Source organism: Zootermopsis nevadensis, unplaced genomic scaffold, assembly GCF_977971745.1.
Source record: "Zootermopsis nevadensis isolate Lab colony 2312 unplaced genomic scaffold, Znev_1.0 Znev_ptg000002l, whole genome shotgun sequence".
Classification (NCBI taxonomy): domain Eukaryota; kingdom Metazoa; phylum Arthropoda; class Insecta; order Blattodea; family Termopsidae; genus Zootermopsis; species Zootermopsis nevadensis.
The window spans coordinates 5,003,485-5,019,951 of record NW_028259134.1 but is presented as its reverse complement, the minus strand read 5'-3'; the positions used below and the strand labels follow the sequence as shown (position 1 = coordinate 5,019,951).

Genomic DNA, 16,467 nt, shown 5'->3' with positions numbered 1-16,467 from the left:
TTAATTAACCTAATTTGTTCCGTGCATGTACCAAATTCATTTAGAATTTTGTACAATATTTCTGTCATAAATGGAAAAAAGCTTTCTTTAAGTCAAAATATGACTGCTGTATTGGTCCATTGTGTTTACAGTTTTCCTCCAGTGTCTAACAATTGACTAAAATGTTGTCTGTAAGGTAGTTGATCTGTTACATCATAATTCAGAATGATGGATCCTCAAACACTTCATCTTCATATGGTATTACCTTGAAAGAAAAATGTTGAATAAGATTTTGTATGTGATTAACATAATTGATTTTTCCAACAATTACTAAAACAATTTTTTCCCTGTTTTATTACTCAGTACAGTAATAGATTCTTTCCACTGCTGTGGCAGTTCTTCATCATTAAAGACAGAAATGATAAATTTGTTGCTCACATCAAATTATGTTTCGTCCTTGTTTTCTTTTTTAATTACCATGAAAACTACAAACAAAGGTTTGCTTTTATTTAATTCAGCATATGCTCACATATGCATCTTACAGTGTGTTGCAACTGTGCTCATGTCAGAAGATTTGTATATTAAAATTTCACAGGAATTTAATGTAAGTCCTCAGGTGACAGCCACTAAATAATTTTATGTTTTTATGTTTGCAGGTTGTGAAGTTGAGTCTCATCTGCGTAACCCTGCTGTTGAAATAGACTCTCTGCTCAATCGTTTGGAGAGAGTAACAACTCGTTTGGAGGAATCCGTTGGAGTGGCAAGTGAATCGCTGTTGAGACAGTCTGCTTCTCAGACCACAGTTACAGAACCATCACGACTGCTTCCATCACCAGAGCCAACTGGCAAGATGAGTGTGGCAGCATTTAGTGACATCATTCAGGGGCCACTGTCGCAGTACCTGCAGTTGTCGGCTAAACTTGGTGGTGACGTGACCACTCACTCAAGGCTTGTTGAGAAAGCCTTCCAGTAAGTTGTTCCCACACTGGGTTAGTTATAGCTGTGTGTGCAGTTATAAAAGAGCAGAATGGTGTTCTCCAGTTCTGAGTGTTTACAGTTTTGTGTATGATATTATTCATATACAAGTTTACTGTTGCAAAGTTTATTATATTACAGATATCACACAGTACATTACCAAATTATTTTCCCTTGTATCTCATTGCATGCTCACCGTAATGAGCCGCCACCACAAATTTGTCTCCTTGAGAAACCAGTAATTGCGTATGTAGTAAAGAAATTTCTTGCTTTCTCTGGAAGCTGCCATGTTCACCTATCTTGCATGAGATTAACCCAGTCCAGGCCTTGCTTCTTTAATGTCCACTTTATTATTATTTTCTCAGCAGTGTATGTCCAAAGTGTAGTCTTCATGTTTTCTCACTAATGTTTTATGTGCATTAATGAACTCTTGATTTAATTATCCTGATGTATTCAATGTAGAGTATAAATTTCATATATTTGTCATTTTAAAATAATTTTAAATAATGTTCATGTATTTTAATGGGATGTGTGTACAGGTGTCCCATGAGGAAAGGTCAGTATTCTGGGAGGTCATAATATCGGTCCTTCTAAGCAAAAAAGTGTACATGTGTCCTATTCCAAACGGTTGGTTGTTTACTAGTAAGATTTAGTGATCATTGTTTATGCTGTGTTGCTCTGCTGTCACTTAACTCTGTCAGCAGTAGGCTTGTATTTTTGATAATGTTTATCAGCACCAATGAGGGTCAAAAATTTTACACATTTTTAATCAGAACCACTGAACTTTCTTCTTAAGTGGGATTCGGGGCTTTTATGACGTTGAGTACAAAAATGGCTGTCTTATGTATTGTAGCGTCATGTAGTCTGGTAGAAGTTTACCAACGTTTGAAAGATCCTTGCTGCTTCCATGATCTGGACAATTAACTTTCTTGTTAATTTCCAGCATCTCATATACATGTAAAATTCTTGCTCTTCATTGTGTGCCAATTTGTTGTTGATTTTACCTGTACTTGTCTAGGGCTCAGTCACAGTTCCTGAGTGTGGCGTCCCAATCCAAGGCCCCCTCAAACCAGTCTGATATTATGAAGCTGCTGGAGCCTACATCAACTCAGATAATTGCAGTTATGGATTTCTTTGAGAAGAATCGTGGGTCACCTCACTTCAACCATTTAAATGCAGTTAGTGCAAGCATATCGGCTCTCAGCTGGGTTACTGTGGTGAGTTTTTCATATTGGATTGTACTGTACTATGTGTGAGGTTGAGGTAGTCATGGCAATGTAGACTTGCAACTACAAGTCTGCATGGCATTACAACCCAGAAGACCAACACTGATGTGTGTTAAGAGGTCTGTCCAAAAAGTATCCAACTATATTTTTTTCCCCACGGTAAGTGATGGCAAAAGGGTGGGGAAACGGAGCGTAGTGGTAGAAGGGACTTTCATGAGCATGCGTGATTTTTTACTTCCTCGCAGCACCGCTGGATGCGTCTGTCGCTGCCAGATAGCGAAGTGATGTAACACGTGTTCATCACATTCTCGTTTCGCTCAAGATGACGTAACGCTTGGAGCAGCAATAGTGCATCAAGTTTTGTCAGAAACTTGGGGATACCCAAGCGGAAACAATCCACAAAATTCAGCAGGCTTTCGGCGATGATGCAATGGGGGTCACTCAAATTAAAGAGTGGTTCAACCGCTTTAAAGATGGCCGTATGTCGGCGGACAGTGACCAGCGTTCTGTGAGACTGTCAACGAGCCGAAATGCTGATGTCATTGACAAAGTGTGGACATTGATCATGGAGGACCGTCGTTTGACCCTCCGGGAAATTGCTGATGAGGTTGGGATCGGCAGAGGTTCCGCAAACACGATTTTATCTGAGGATTTGGACATGCGAAGAGTGGCGGCAAATTTGTGCCCAAGCTGCTTTCGCTGGAGCAGCAACAACTCCGCCTCGAGGTCGCGCAGGACGTGCTAGAGTGCGCCAACAGGGATCCTGAGTTCCTGAAGACTGTGATCACTGGTGACGAGTCATGGGTATACGGATATGACCCGGAAACCAAGGTCCAGTCGTCACTATGGAAGCATCCAACATTCCCGAGGCCCAAAAAAACACGACAGGTTCGGAGCAATGTGAAGGTGATACTGACTGTTTTTTTTTCGATTACCGGGGTGTTGTGCGTCATGAATACGCACCACTAGGCAAAACTGTCCATAAGGAGTACTACCAAGAAGTCCACCATTCCAAAACAAGCCTTCCAAAATTTCTTCCAGTGATGGAAGGACTGCTGGGCTAAGTGTGTGGAGTCACAAGGGGCCTACTTTGAAGGGGACTAGGTATTGTAACCCCCCAGATACAGAACTTTGTTTTCCCGGCCCAAGGTCGGATACTTTTTGGACAGACCTCGTATATTTGTTTCATTAACTCTCTCCCCCCCCCCCCACTTCCCCCTTTATCTTCATAATAAAAGAGTTTATGTAGTTTAGAAGAATCGTAATTCATAGTGGTACGTTGCAAGTTACTTTATATCAGTGACATTTTCCAGTTTGTAACACCATGTGATGGTGTGTACCTACAAGTCTGCACAGTTCTATGATCCAGGGGACTTTTTACTGACGTCTTCATTGCCATGAAAATTTTAAATTTCATAAGTTGGTTTGTATAACATATGTGAGTTTTGACGTTAAGGAGGCTAATTTTTATTTGTGGCTTATGGAAGCAGATGTGATCAGATCGTAAATCATGCCTGCAAGTGTTTTTCTTGGAAGTTTGTAAGAAATGTGTGAACAATTATATGAGTACGAGATTTAAGTTTTTAATGGCAATGAAAATGTGGGTTGTGACATTTTCTAGTCTTGTAAGTGATTGTAGCATTATGAAGGAACCCCACTTATAAGACTGTACAGTGTCACAACTCAGAAGACCACAATCTTCAAGTGAAGTGAATGGTAATTTTGGAATAAAGTTAATTTGTTGATGTTATTTGCATATTGCACATGCAATAACATATGTTTCTATATTTCAGCCATCTGTTCCAGCTCCTTATGTGAAGGAGATGAATGACGCAGGACAATTTTATACTAACCGTGTACTGAAAGACTGGAAAGAAAAGTAAGTGTATGGTATGCAGTAGATAATGTTAGTAGAGCTTGTGTGTGTGAATGATATATGGAAGTTAGGTTCTGGTATATATGAATCGCAACAAAATCTACTCAAGAGTCTGTATGTTACTATTAATGATGAAAAGCTGTAAAGATTAGTATCAATCTAGGATCTCAGTGTTATTAATTATTGTATGTGTATTTTCATGTAAATATTACAAATGTAATTATGCGCGTAAGAGGTCGGGCTTTGTAATGAGGAACTCAAGACATCAAAATTATTTATATGCTTTCCAGTCTTCTGTTTCATGATACAGTAAGAAGACAACTTTAGTTTGCTTCCAACATTTGGTCTCAATTATATAACTTACATCAAATTCGTTTTGTATAAGTACTGAAGAAGCAAACTATTTTCTAGACATTATCCAAATTCCCAGATTAAACAAAACATGACATTTCAGTGATTGGAGTATATCTCAGTCCTCAGAGATAGGGACTAGCTCAATCAATTGGGCCCAAAAGAGTAGGTTTTACCTGAAGACAGAGATAGACTCCAATCTCCAAAACGTGTTTTATTTAATCTGGGACGATGGATAATGTCCAGAAAATAGTTCGCTTCAACAGTGCACCGTCATCACAATCCTTCAGTATTAAAAATACTGAATAGGTCCTTAAAATACGTTTTATTAGAAATGTACATCTGTATACAAAAATATATATATATAAATTTATTGAATGAATTTAATTGTTTAGTAGGTGTGATATTGGTGGACATGCTTTTCTTTATAAAACTGTAGATGGAGTTTTAGATAATAGTGCATTCATTGAACAAATTAAGTTTTAATATTAGATATTGTAGTCTACATACTCAACATTTCTTATCACATTCCAAAAACGTTAATGTTTAAGAACTTGCCATTACAGTGTACCCCACATAACAAAGTAATCAAACAACAAATTTTCACTTTACCAATTACCTCTGATAGGCTCCCATTGATTCACTTGATGAATTGCTTAGGAAGTCACATGATCACCAATTTTGGCCAATCATAGTGCTCATCAGGCTTCAGTCAATCAGTGATGCCAATTTATGGGTGTTTGGAGCTTGCTTACCATTCTTTGCTATGTTTTCCAAAGTTAAAAATTGTTTTACTGTAATATTTGTATGCTTTGTTGATTCTGTACTGTTTCTATTAATTTTGATCTTTTACCATGTTCTTATAATGTTTATTTGCCAAACATTTGTGTTTAAAATTTATAAAATATGCTTTCAAGGTCATAAAGGTTACCTTATGACTGTCTTGTTATGAATTAGGCCTTTAAAATGTATTTCCCAAGTTCACATTATATTTTTTTATTAATTAGAATTAAATTAGTTATGTGGGGGTCCACTATGTTTAGAATGTGCATATACAGTGTTTCAGTGAAATGTACAAAATTTGATTTCAGTCTCTATTTCTTCAATATTTAAAATTACAGAAAAGTATTTTTATTCTCTGGAATTTGTGTAAGTGTTGGATAACTGATATTTTATAAAATATTGTATTTTTCTTTTTTTGTACCATAGCTTGTCTGTTATAGAAAGAGCTTTTACATTATTTTATATGTATTGTATTGAGAAGTATGTAATTCTTTAAACAGGTAAAATAATTTATCTAGGACATAGGTTACTTGAAAGTGATCACAGGTGTATCTTATTGTTGCCCAGAATGGCCACCATTTTGTCACAAGTTTGACTTGATATTCAAGTGCAAGGCGTTAATTTTTTATACCATATATATTTAAAGAAATGGTAAAAGTTTCCTTTCATTTGTTATATGATTTCAAAAAAAATGTTATGAATTTCTGTCAGCTCTATTGATAATTAAATTTTTTTGATGATGAAAAAGTGCAGCAGTAGAAACTGAGCACAGGTTGTATTACCAGTACGACAATGTGAATAAGTTATTATTGTGGTATGTTCATGAAACTAACAATTACATGGGAAGCAATCAGGCACAACATTAGAAAAAAGTGTTGTTCCCCCCCCATATATATATATATATATATATATAGCGAGAGAGAGAGAGAGAGAGCGAGAGCAGATAATATTTATTCTGAGGTTTAAGTGAGATACAGTTTACTGGAGACATAGTGGGAGTGTAGACAATGATGAGAACTCTTTTCCCTTGCAAGAGGTCATGAGTTTTTGTTGCCTGAAATACATTAAAAGATATTTCTTTTTCAGAGCCTGCAGATTTTGAAGTGTGTTTATCCGTTTTGGAATGTTTTGTTCATAATATAGTTGACGGGTGACTGCATACAGTGGAATGCTACATAACTTGTGCACTTTGTTCTTGACTGTTATTTTCCTCTTGCATATTTGTTTTTGAAGGGACAAGACCCACGTGGACTGGGTGAAGTCCTGGATCCAGACGCTGACAGAACTCCAGCAGTTTGTAAAACAGTACCACACGACAGGATTGGTTTGGGGTGGTAAAGGGGCTGCTGCAGTGCCCCCACCTCCACCAGGCCTCCCTCCACCCCCACCAGTTTTGCCAGTTGGTGATATTGCTCCATCTGGGGACAGTACTGTGGACCGCTCTGCCCTTTTCAAAGATATAAATAAGGGTGAAGCAGTTACATCAAGTGAGTGAGAATTGTTTCTTCCATCTTGTCTTTTATTATTGTTTTCCTCATTTGTCTTTGTCCTCTTGTCCTGTTGGACATCGGACCATTTGGTGACTCTGCATGGATATTTACATGCAGGTGTGCCTAGTTCACATAGGAATTACATTTGATGACATCTGACTTTTAAGACTCTGATCACATACTGCCATCTGTCTTTGGTTACTGGTGTACATAATTCGAGATTTTATGGTCTGGTTATGAAATAAATGGAACATGAAGGTTGATCTGGTTGTGTGGAGGAAGTGTGGAAAATTACTAAGAGAAATGTTTCTGACATGTAACATACGTGTGGAATTTTGATGAAGATGGTGATTGTGTACTAAATATGGTTCTTCTGTGTATTGCATTTGTACAGATATGGTGAGGGAGGCTGACAAGCTGATTTCCAATGTTTCCTGTACTTCCTCTGCTAAACTAATTGACAGACCTGTATAATCTGAAGACTGGGACTGTCCATGTGCTATGCAGTACTGTTCAAATTTACACTCTTTATACATTCACTGGTTTATCTAAGTTACTGAACCATAACCTGTCTTTTCTTTGCCTCACATGCTTTGTATACAGACACTTTGCTTAAGACTACTGCAGTAAGACTGTTAGTTATAATCAGTCTTCACAGTTATTTTTTACGTAAATACATCTATACGGAAGGGTCATTTGGCAAAAGAGCATAATGAAGATGTGTAAGATCCATATCAACAATGTGTAAATATGGACTGTCAACAATGGTTATGTTACCTAAGAAACTAATTGTTACGTCGTCTGTTTACTCGGCATTATTGTGTTACATTACTGACATCAACAATCCGCTTCTGTTACTGTGGAAAGAGCTGAGCTGTGAATCGCTTGTAGAAGAAGTGCGTCATAGACTAGATAATTTTGTGCTGGTAAAAACGTTTTAGAATATCACAAGTACTTATCTTATATAAGATTTATTATATTACATTACATTTCATTACATTACAGAGACGTATTTACGTCAGATTCTCCGGAACCGTGGTTCCACTGTCAACTTTTATTCCATACTTCTGTACTGCTTACTTAGTTTAATGTTTAATATTAATATTGTTATGTAATGTTAATATTTATACTGTTATAGACAATTGGAACTATCTATGACATTTTCGTGGTGTGGTTGATAAAATGGCACATCCCTCACTGTAAATAATTCAAAATTCATTGTTCTGTCAAGAAATGCTGGCTTGAAGTTTTTAGTGGTTTAAAGAATGAGTAAGTGAAGTTTGACAAAGCTGTGACAGGCCTGACACTTACGAGAAATTATTTTTTTAAATTAAGAAATTTATTATATATTCAGCAGATTACAAATGGATTTTAAATTTACAGTATGGTTTTGTTATACAGTACCCTAAAGCAAAACTAAGATAAATATTGGTTGAATAGAACCTCAATAACATACATTAATAACCTGGTGTAACTTATGAAATGGTTTTGCTTCGTTATACATGTTAACAGAACATGGAATAATGGAAAAACCTTCTGTTTGTTCACGTAATTGCCAGAATAATTGAGGCATTTGCCCTAATAGTACATGACTTGTCAGATCCGCACAGAAAACAAATCAGGACTCATTGTTTACACCCTTTGGTGCACTTTAGTCTTGATGGAACTTTGGGATCCACTGGACATTGTGCTTATTGGGTTCCTGGGGCATGAGACAGTCACTCTAAGCGCAGCCATACAAAGAAAGGGAGCAATCGTAAAGCCTGTCTAACCCAAATTGAACCCCAGAGCACCTCTTTTCTTTCTTTTGTCTTTATATATACATATGTGACTGCTTAACGTTGTGCCACCTTCCTTCTGCATCCTTTCAAATTCATTGTTCAACAATTTTCCTATCCAGTGCAACATGAAAGGTAATGAAAATCAGGATGATAGGCCAAGTACGTATTATACAGGTTGTGAAAGATCATAAGGGTTTTTGAATACCTCATGTGTATCCAGTCCATGTTTTACCATAACATGCGTTACACAATAGAAGTCATATTTGACAGATCTGCCAAAGAATTTGGTTTCCAAGTAAATGAGTCCAAAATAATATGTATGGTGGTATCAAAAAGTGAAGAACGCTGAAATAGAATAGGTCAGAACCTTGTGATCAGATGGTGTAATTTTGAAGTGTTAAGGAATTTTCATATCTAGGGTTAAAAGTTAACTTTATTAACAACATCGATGACAAAATACATAACCGAATACTCCTTGCCATTGGAGTATATTATGGTATGCCCAACTTGTTTACATCACGACCCTTATCTAGAAAACAAAGTGTCTTCTTCACAAAACATTAATACTCCCAGTACCATTATATGCACCTGAAATCTGGCCTTTTAACACCAAAAAAAATTGAAAAGCCTTAAACACATTTGAAAGAAAGATACTGAGGAAAATGTATGGCCTCATTCAAGAAAATGGTGTTTGGAAGAAAAGACATAACCGTAAGCTGTACAACTTATATAGTGACATTGACATTTTTTTAAAAAAAAACACAAGAATTTCCAGAATGAAGTGGGCAGGACATGTGCTAAGAATGAAAGACAAATAGCCCACAAATAAACTGATGTTAGGAAAATCTGCTGGTACTAGAAGACGTGGAAGACCCAAGCTGCGATGGATTGATGGACTTGAAACGATCTTTACAACATCAGTATTTGAAACTGGAAAAACATTGCCCTCAACCATTACTGATGAAGGCGTTGGCTTGAGCAGACCAAGGCGCGCACCCTGGGCTGTAGCACCCGTGAATGATGGATAGTTTTTGGGAGTGTATCCCCCCCCACCAAAAAAAGCAATAAAATATTTTGAATACAATTTTAGGAGCTTTGTAGCAGAGAATGTACAAATATGACATCATTATGCTCATTGGAAAGACAGAAGGAACTGTCCTCTTCATTAGGTAAATATGTGCACATCTGAGGTAGGACCAAAATCACCCACTAAGTGTTTTATTTTGTTCATCTTACAAGGTAATTTTACTGTTGTGAACTGATGTGCCATCACTTCATATTTTGCAGTCTTTCAACTTTTGTACTAAAATTCCTTATGAAGTGTAGGAAGGACCCTTGTGAGTGGTGTGACTTTGGTTGATGTCTGCCAGAGCTGATATTGCAAACACTAACTCGGGCACACGTGGTGTGCTGGATATCGTATGTTTTGGCAGCAGAAGTCAAAACATGCAGCGTATTACAACTGGAGAGCAATTGCTTGCCTGTACTCATGACTGGATCCCAGTTTCTGCATGCATTGTCCACCTTGATGACACTATTAACTGACTGCCTCATGCCAAGTTGCAAGTCGACATTTCCAAAATATTTCCTATTGCATATCGGATTCATATTTAGCAAATTTTTCAGAATTTATTATGGCTCTAATTCATCTTGAACTTTGAAACAGTAAAACATTCACAAAGATAATGGCTTTATGCAGATAACTAATGTTCTTAAGTCTTCACATAGCATTTGGTTGCATTACCGTATCTTAGAAGTAGAAATACTACTATTTCAGCAGAACGAGAAATGTGGACATACAATTTCCATCGTGATAACTGTGTGGGATATTTAAGTTTAGAATACCACTGAAGCTTATGTTGAAATACTCTATGTCTTTAGACTGTTAACCAGTCAGTCTGTCATATAGCATTCACTGTATGTTCATTTACTGGGACTTTTTGCCTCATATGGCAGTGTGAGGTTATGGTAAAGAGATGATTGTTTAAAAACATTGCTTGACAAATAACATAATTATGGGTCATTTAATGAAGTACATTATGTGAACTGATTTATGTTGATTATTCTTTTAGTCGATGAAGATACTTGAAAGTTATTGAGTTGGCAAGAATGCTTCTAATTCTGTGTATTCAAGAGCCATTATCTTATCACTTGTGGAACATAAACTTAAGCAAGTAATCTAATACTTGGTGTATCTTTAGAGGGTTAACCAGTCTGCTTAGACAGTGAAGATAGTTGAAAGTTATTGAGATGACGACAGATTGTAATCTTATATAATCAAGATTCATCTTATCACTGATTTTGAAACTCATTTGCTTAATTGCTCAGTTTAGCTGATTGAATGCACTGTACTTGTTATTTTCCTTACAGCACTAAAGCACGTAACACCAGACATGCAGACACATAAGAATACTACATTGAGGACAGGCCCTGCTCCCTTTAAAGCACCAGTTGTTACAAACACCCACAGGCCTGTTAGCGCTCCCAAGGTGGCAGATAAGCTGCCTTCACTTCATAAAGATGGGAAGAAGTGGATTGTGGTGAGTGGAATTGCTTCACAGTTAACACAAACATTTGGGTCACATTTAACTGGCAGATTTTATTGGAATTTTCAGTGCTCAGCATGCCTCTTGCGGGATTCAGATTAGATGGCTACATGTGCTGTGAGTTAAAACATTAAGTGTGAGTGGTTCTTGTTCTGTCCACTTTCCTTCACAGGTGTTACAACTTGGTGAAATTCTTTTGTGAAAATTAGGTGTTCCAGATCGTACTTTCATTACATTGATGTTTTCTTTGGTTTTTGAAAATGGAAGGACAAAGATCATATCATCATATTTTACATAGACACGGTAGATACCTAATTATGAGGGTGTTTAATTATTAATTTGAAGTTTCTCTTGACAGATTGTAAGAACATGCTGCTAAGAATGTGATGTAAGACCTAGGACAGTCATGTTCGAGGTGAAGTGTTACAAGATCATATCTTGTAGATATGTCTTTCTCAGTGCAATAGATTGTAACTTACCCACCATTATATTTTAATGCTAGTACAGTTGTGTCTGAGGGAGTTTTTGTGAAACGCTGTCCTTTATGTAGTGGAATGCGCTGTGCTAGGTGGAGGGGAAGGTCCATGATCCATTCTCAGTGGATTAGAATGTGAGTTGGCCTCTATCCTCCTTGATGTGGTGATGAGAGGAATATTACAGAACCCAGTTTGAATAGAATCTTGACTGTACAGTCCATAGCCCATCTCTGTGTGGACTGAATAAATGTCAAGAATTCTTCATGTAAATGTAAAATTAGCATTTTACCCAGAAGATGGGTATTCAGAGTGAAGTTCAAGCTCCACATGTTTTTTATTGTGACAGTAGGTTTTTGGTGTTTTATCTATAGGAAAGGAGCCTTCAGTGCCAGTTGGGTGGACACCAAACCTGATCTGGACATGATGGCAATAGCCCCCCCCCCCCCAATGGAATTGAACCTTAATCTTCCAGTTTATAGCTGGCTTCTTGACTGACTTTCCTGTTCCAGCTCAGATTTATTGTAGAGAAAACATCTATGTTGCAGGAGCACCATCAAGGCAACCATTCTCTAGTAATTGAAGATAATGTAGAGATGAACAATGTGGTGTACATGTTCAACTGTCATGACTCAACACTCACTGTGAAGGGGAAGCTGAACTCTGTATTCCTTGACTCGTGTCGTAAGTCATCAGTTGTCTTTGACAACCTCGTCTCATCAGTCGAGTTTGTCAACTGCCAGTCAGTGCAGATGCAGGTTTGTCTTAAACACACATGCATAGATATTCTTTATAAGTTTTGACAGTACAAATAATGTCTGTGCAAGTGGCATATGATTAATAGGTTTAAAGCACACCATGGATTTCATGATCTCACAGTGATGGGCTACTCAATGATGAGCAAGGAAAGGAATGCAGATGAATTTCCTTCAGTCAAGGAGGGAAGATTTGATTCAAGTTGAGTTATCAGCTTGAATGAAATTGGACTTTTCTGGAAAATGGTGTCAAGTCAGACTTTCATCTTAGTTGATGAGGAACTACACCAGGGTTCAGAGTACACTTCTGCTTGCAGCGACACAGTTGGTAACTTCAAGCTGAAAATATTGATCATTTACCATGCCAAAATCCCTGAAATATGCAAAGAGACACCTACCTGTTCTTTGTAGAGCCAGCTAGAAAGATGGGTTACTGGATCAGTGTTCGAAGAATATTTTTTCTCTCTGTTACATCTGGAATTGAAGGCTTATTGTGGAAGACAAAATCTGCCATTCGAGATTCTTGTGCTTCTTGATAATTCTCCAGGTCACCCCTCAAACCTTGTCTACCTCAGTGAGAGCATTAAAGGTGCTGATCTTGCCACCAAACATAATGTTGCTCACACAACCCATGGATTAGCATGTTACTCAAGCTTTTAAGAGCTTTTATTTGTGTAGGATCTTCTGAAAGCTTATCAGTGAGATAGAGTAAAAGAAACAGCAAATGTGAGATCATTTTCATGCCCATCATGGCCATTTCTATAATTTATCACAGCACCCACAGTAGTGTAAACTTTTGTATTTAACACATTTGTTTTAGCCACAATTTCTTACCTAATGAATATGTCTTGAAGATTTCCGTCTTCTGGGTTGTTGCGCTGTGTAGTCTGGTCGATGTTAACCAACGTTTCAGAGGTCATACTGCCTCCGTCATCAGGGCGATGAATATGATCGCCCTGATGACGGAGGCAGTATGATCTCTGAAACGTTGGTAAACATCGACCAGACTACGCAGTGCAACAACCCAGAACACAGAAATCTTCATACTCACCGCTGTGAAAACCTCAAGTCTTACGAATATGTCTTGATTTATTATTTGGCATCATCTTCAATAAACTGTTGTTAATATTTGTAGGTTAGCTTATGTATGAATGGATTGATTGATTGCAGGTGCTGGGTAAGGTACCAACAATCTCTATTGATAAGACTGATGGCTGTCAGATGTACCTGAGCCCAGAATCCTTGGATGTAGAGATTATATCGTCTAAGTCTTCTGAAATGAATGTCCTAGTGCCCAAAGGAAATGGTGATTATGTGAGTACAGCCTAAATTTATATATTTTTAGAGATACTGGTTAGCACAGTGGACTTTGATCAGTACTAAACATGAAAATTAGCACTGGAGGCCAGAATCTTCATTCCATATCACCCGTACCTCCATACCGTAATACCATGTGACCTTGTGGGTAGGTACCAGTGTTTCAGGGAAATGTCAACCCTGAAGATAGTATGGTTCTCAGAAGTGTTAGCTTCTCATTACAAATCCACATGGTGTTAAAATCCAGAAGACCAACAATGGCATTTTTCTTCAGTTATGAAAACCTCAGATGTTGTATAATACAGGTGTCTGAGAAAGAGTGCAAACATTTTAAATATTTTTATTTAGAAAATAAACAGCCAGAAGTGCAGTTTTCAACACATGGCAGCGGAACTGTTAAAGTTTTACGTACGATACTTGTTTATCAAGCGCACATGAATGTGCATATGCATCAGTTTGAGCGACGGCTGCATTACAGAAACCACTCGGCAGTTGCTTTAAGAATGGTGTCAAATCAACAGAAGGCTGCATGTGTGTGGTGGATGGCAGAATCAAAATCTGCTACCACTGTGCAAAGGAAATTCAGAACGATATATGGAACACCACCTTCTCGTGAAAGCATTCTGAGATGGGTGGAGCAGTTCAAGGCAACTGACAGCCTGAAGAAACAAGTCCCGGAAAGCCACCCACGTCACCATGTGATGTTGAAAATCTTTCTGAGTTGCTGTTTCATGAACTCTCCTAGCTATGTTTATTTTCTCAATAAAAATGTTTAAAATGTGTACACTCTTTCTCGGACACTGTATTTGGGAGTACTTAAATTTATTGACACTTTCAAATTTTGGTTAAGACTGGACAGCAGAAATGGGCACTTTTCATGTGGAAATTACTCTGGGTCAAATGTTAAAGATAGAATTCTAGTGAATACACCGGAATTTTTATGCATGTACATTTCCTGACTTATTTTAAGTTATGGAGGATTTAGTTTCCTACAGTTTAACCTAAAAGATGTTGGGTTAGAATTCACCATATGTCCTGTCCAAATTTCCCACCAACATAATTTATAAGCATGGCAGTGATATTAAATATAAATAGTAGGAACTAACAGTTTTCACCAGATGGACACATTCATCTCCCCAGTTTCAGGGTAACCAGTGTGTCTATCTGCAGTGCTGTTGTTGGAAGCAGACCAGATCTAAGGTGTGTTTTTAAATAAACTGAAACGAGATTGTTCTCAAAATGAGACATAAGTTGGACCTTTGTTACAAATGTTCAAATCAGGGAGTGAGCAATGTTAGTACTGAAAGAACATGGGCAAGTATCAAGTCTGGTACCATGAGAACTTTCACAAATGGAATGTCCTGAAGGGTTTGGGCACTTCATCTGTTGGGTGTTATACTTCACTAACAGATTTTTTATTCCTTTTAAGCTTTTGATATTTTTATGTATTCTATTTAATGTTTCAAGTCAAGGTGTAGTGTTCATATTTTTGTTGAATGCTTAAAAGCAAGCTTTTCAAACATGTTCTCCATTAAATATAATTCTCTTTATTTTTTGTTAGAAATACAGTCTGTGTTAAACAATTTAAAATAACATCTAATAAATTATCAAAATACATACCTGACATTATTTGCTTCACTGTTGAGAACACCATCTGCATATTTTGTAAACATTATTCCTCATGTAATTAAAATATTAGAATTATAAAAAATTTAGCATGAGTGTGTTGTGTAAGGGTGATGCTCTCTAGACGTGCAGACAGTGGAACCTCAGTATACCTTGCCTCGTTATACCGCGGACTCGGATATACCACAGCTGTGATCATGTCCCCAAATACAATTACATATGTTTATGTTAGATAAATGTCAATTTCACATATAACACACATACTGAAACTGTTCTCGAAAACCCGCATTATATCGAGGTTCCACTGTAATGAATTGGTGGCGTCAATGGTTGGACTTCTTGACATGGTGATTAGGTAAAGGGACAGTCATACATTTTTGAAATACTTGGTTCAGATCTCTGCCAGTGTCTGCTGTCTTAGATGTTTGTTTTTTTATAATTGATAAGTGACCTGTTTGTTCCTTTTCTATTTCTCTGTTGACATTGTGCCATTCTGTAATCAGACAAGACATTCTATAGCAATGCACTGTTAACTGTCAAAGACTGCTTGTGTTAGACTTGTCAAAACAAAGTTGTCCTGTGCTTATGCAGCATGCAGTGAAGATGCATATTGAATTGGGGGTAAAGGCTCCTCAGCACTAGTCAGTCTAGGTATAGTGGCAAGGTTGAAAATCTTGTTGCTCCTATAAATTGAACTCCTTTTTTCGTCTGTAGCCAGTCACTTTACTGATGAGCCATTTTGGCTTATTAACCTGACTTCAGTGCATACTGTATGATTTTGAGATTGGTGGTTGAAATTCTTATTTCTGGTAGACTTACAAGGTGGAAACAGAAAATACTGTTAATAAAAAAGCCTTTGTCATTTTTTATAAATTTTCTCGGCAAAGCATCAGTTTGTAAGACATGACAGCATCCCAGTAACATGTGAAGTGGATTTTGTACAAAATATTGGTGAGCTGTGATGTGGATTTGTCTTCAGACAGGTGGGGGAGATAAACATTTGCTATGAGGAACATTAATGCATTCATGATGGGAAAGAAGTGTCCTGCATCTGTGGTACCTGCAGTAGTGAGCATAGCAAATGGCTTTATTGTGTTGTGCAACCTTATTGTTAATTTATTTCTATTTTAGTAGCAGGAAAATGACACCTAGAAATTATCGTCATATGTTAATCGGAACAAAGGGAAAGGAAGTTTTTGTAGAAGAGTGTTTCAGTCTGTATGATGCTTTTATACACATTGCACATGAGATGATTGTTAAAAATTAATGCAGTTTGCCAACTTACATGT

General features: G+C 37.3%; 1 protein-coding gene across 5 annotated transcripts in view; it reads left to right on the top strand.

Annotated features, from left to right (window-relative positions):
* capt (adenylyl cyclase-associated protein 1) overlaps positions 1 to 16,467 on the top strand; it is a 40,149-nt gene that overhangs the window by 21,618 nt on the left and 2,064 nt on the right. For 4 of the 5 annotated variants that reach the window (XM_022062295.2, XM_087354827.1, XM_022062297.2 and 1 more), the window contains 7 exons: positions 636 to 948; positions 1,973 to 2,171; positions 3,974 to 4,059; positions 6,424 to 6,677; positions 10,832 to 11,001; positions 12,029 to 12,238; positions 13,406 to 13,549. In XM_022062295.2, the coding sequence (XP_021917987.1) occupies positions 830 to 948; positions 1,973 to 2,171; positions 3,974 to 4,059; positions 6,424 to 6,677; positions 10,832 to 11,001; positions 12,029 to 12,238; positions 13,406 to 13,549 (1,182 nt within the window). In that variant the 5' untranslated portion in view covers positions 636 to 829. Of the gene's footprint in view, positions 1 to 635; positions 949 to 1,972; positions 2,172 to 3,973; positions 4,060 to 6,423; positions 6,678 to 7,074; positions 7,685 to 10,831; positions 11,002 to 12,028; positions 12,239 to 13,405; positions 13,550 to 16,467 lie in introns of those variants that run through there. The other variant, XM_087354833.1, reaches the window with a different exon arrangement.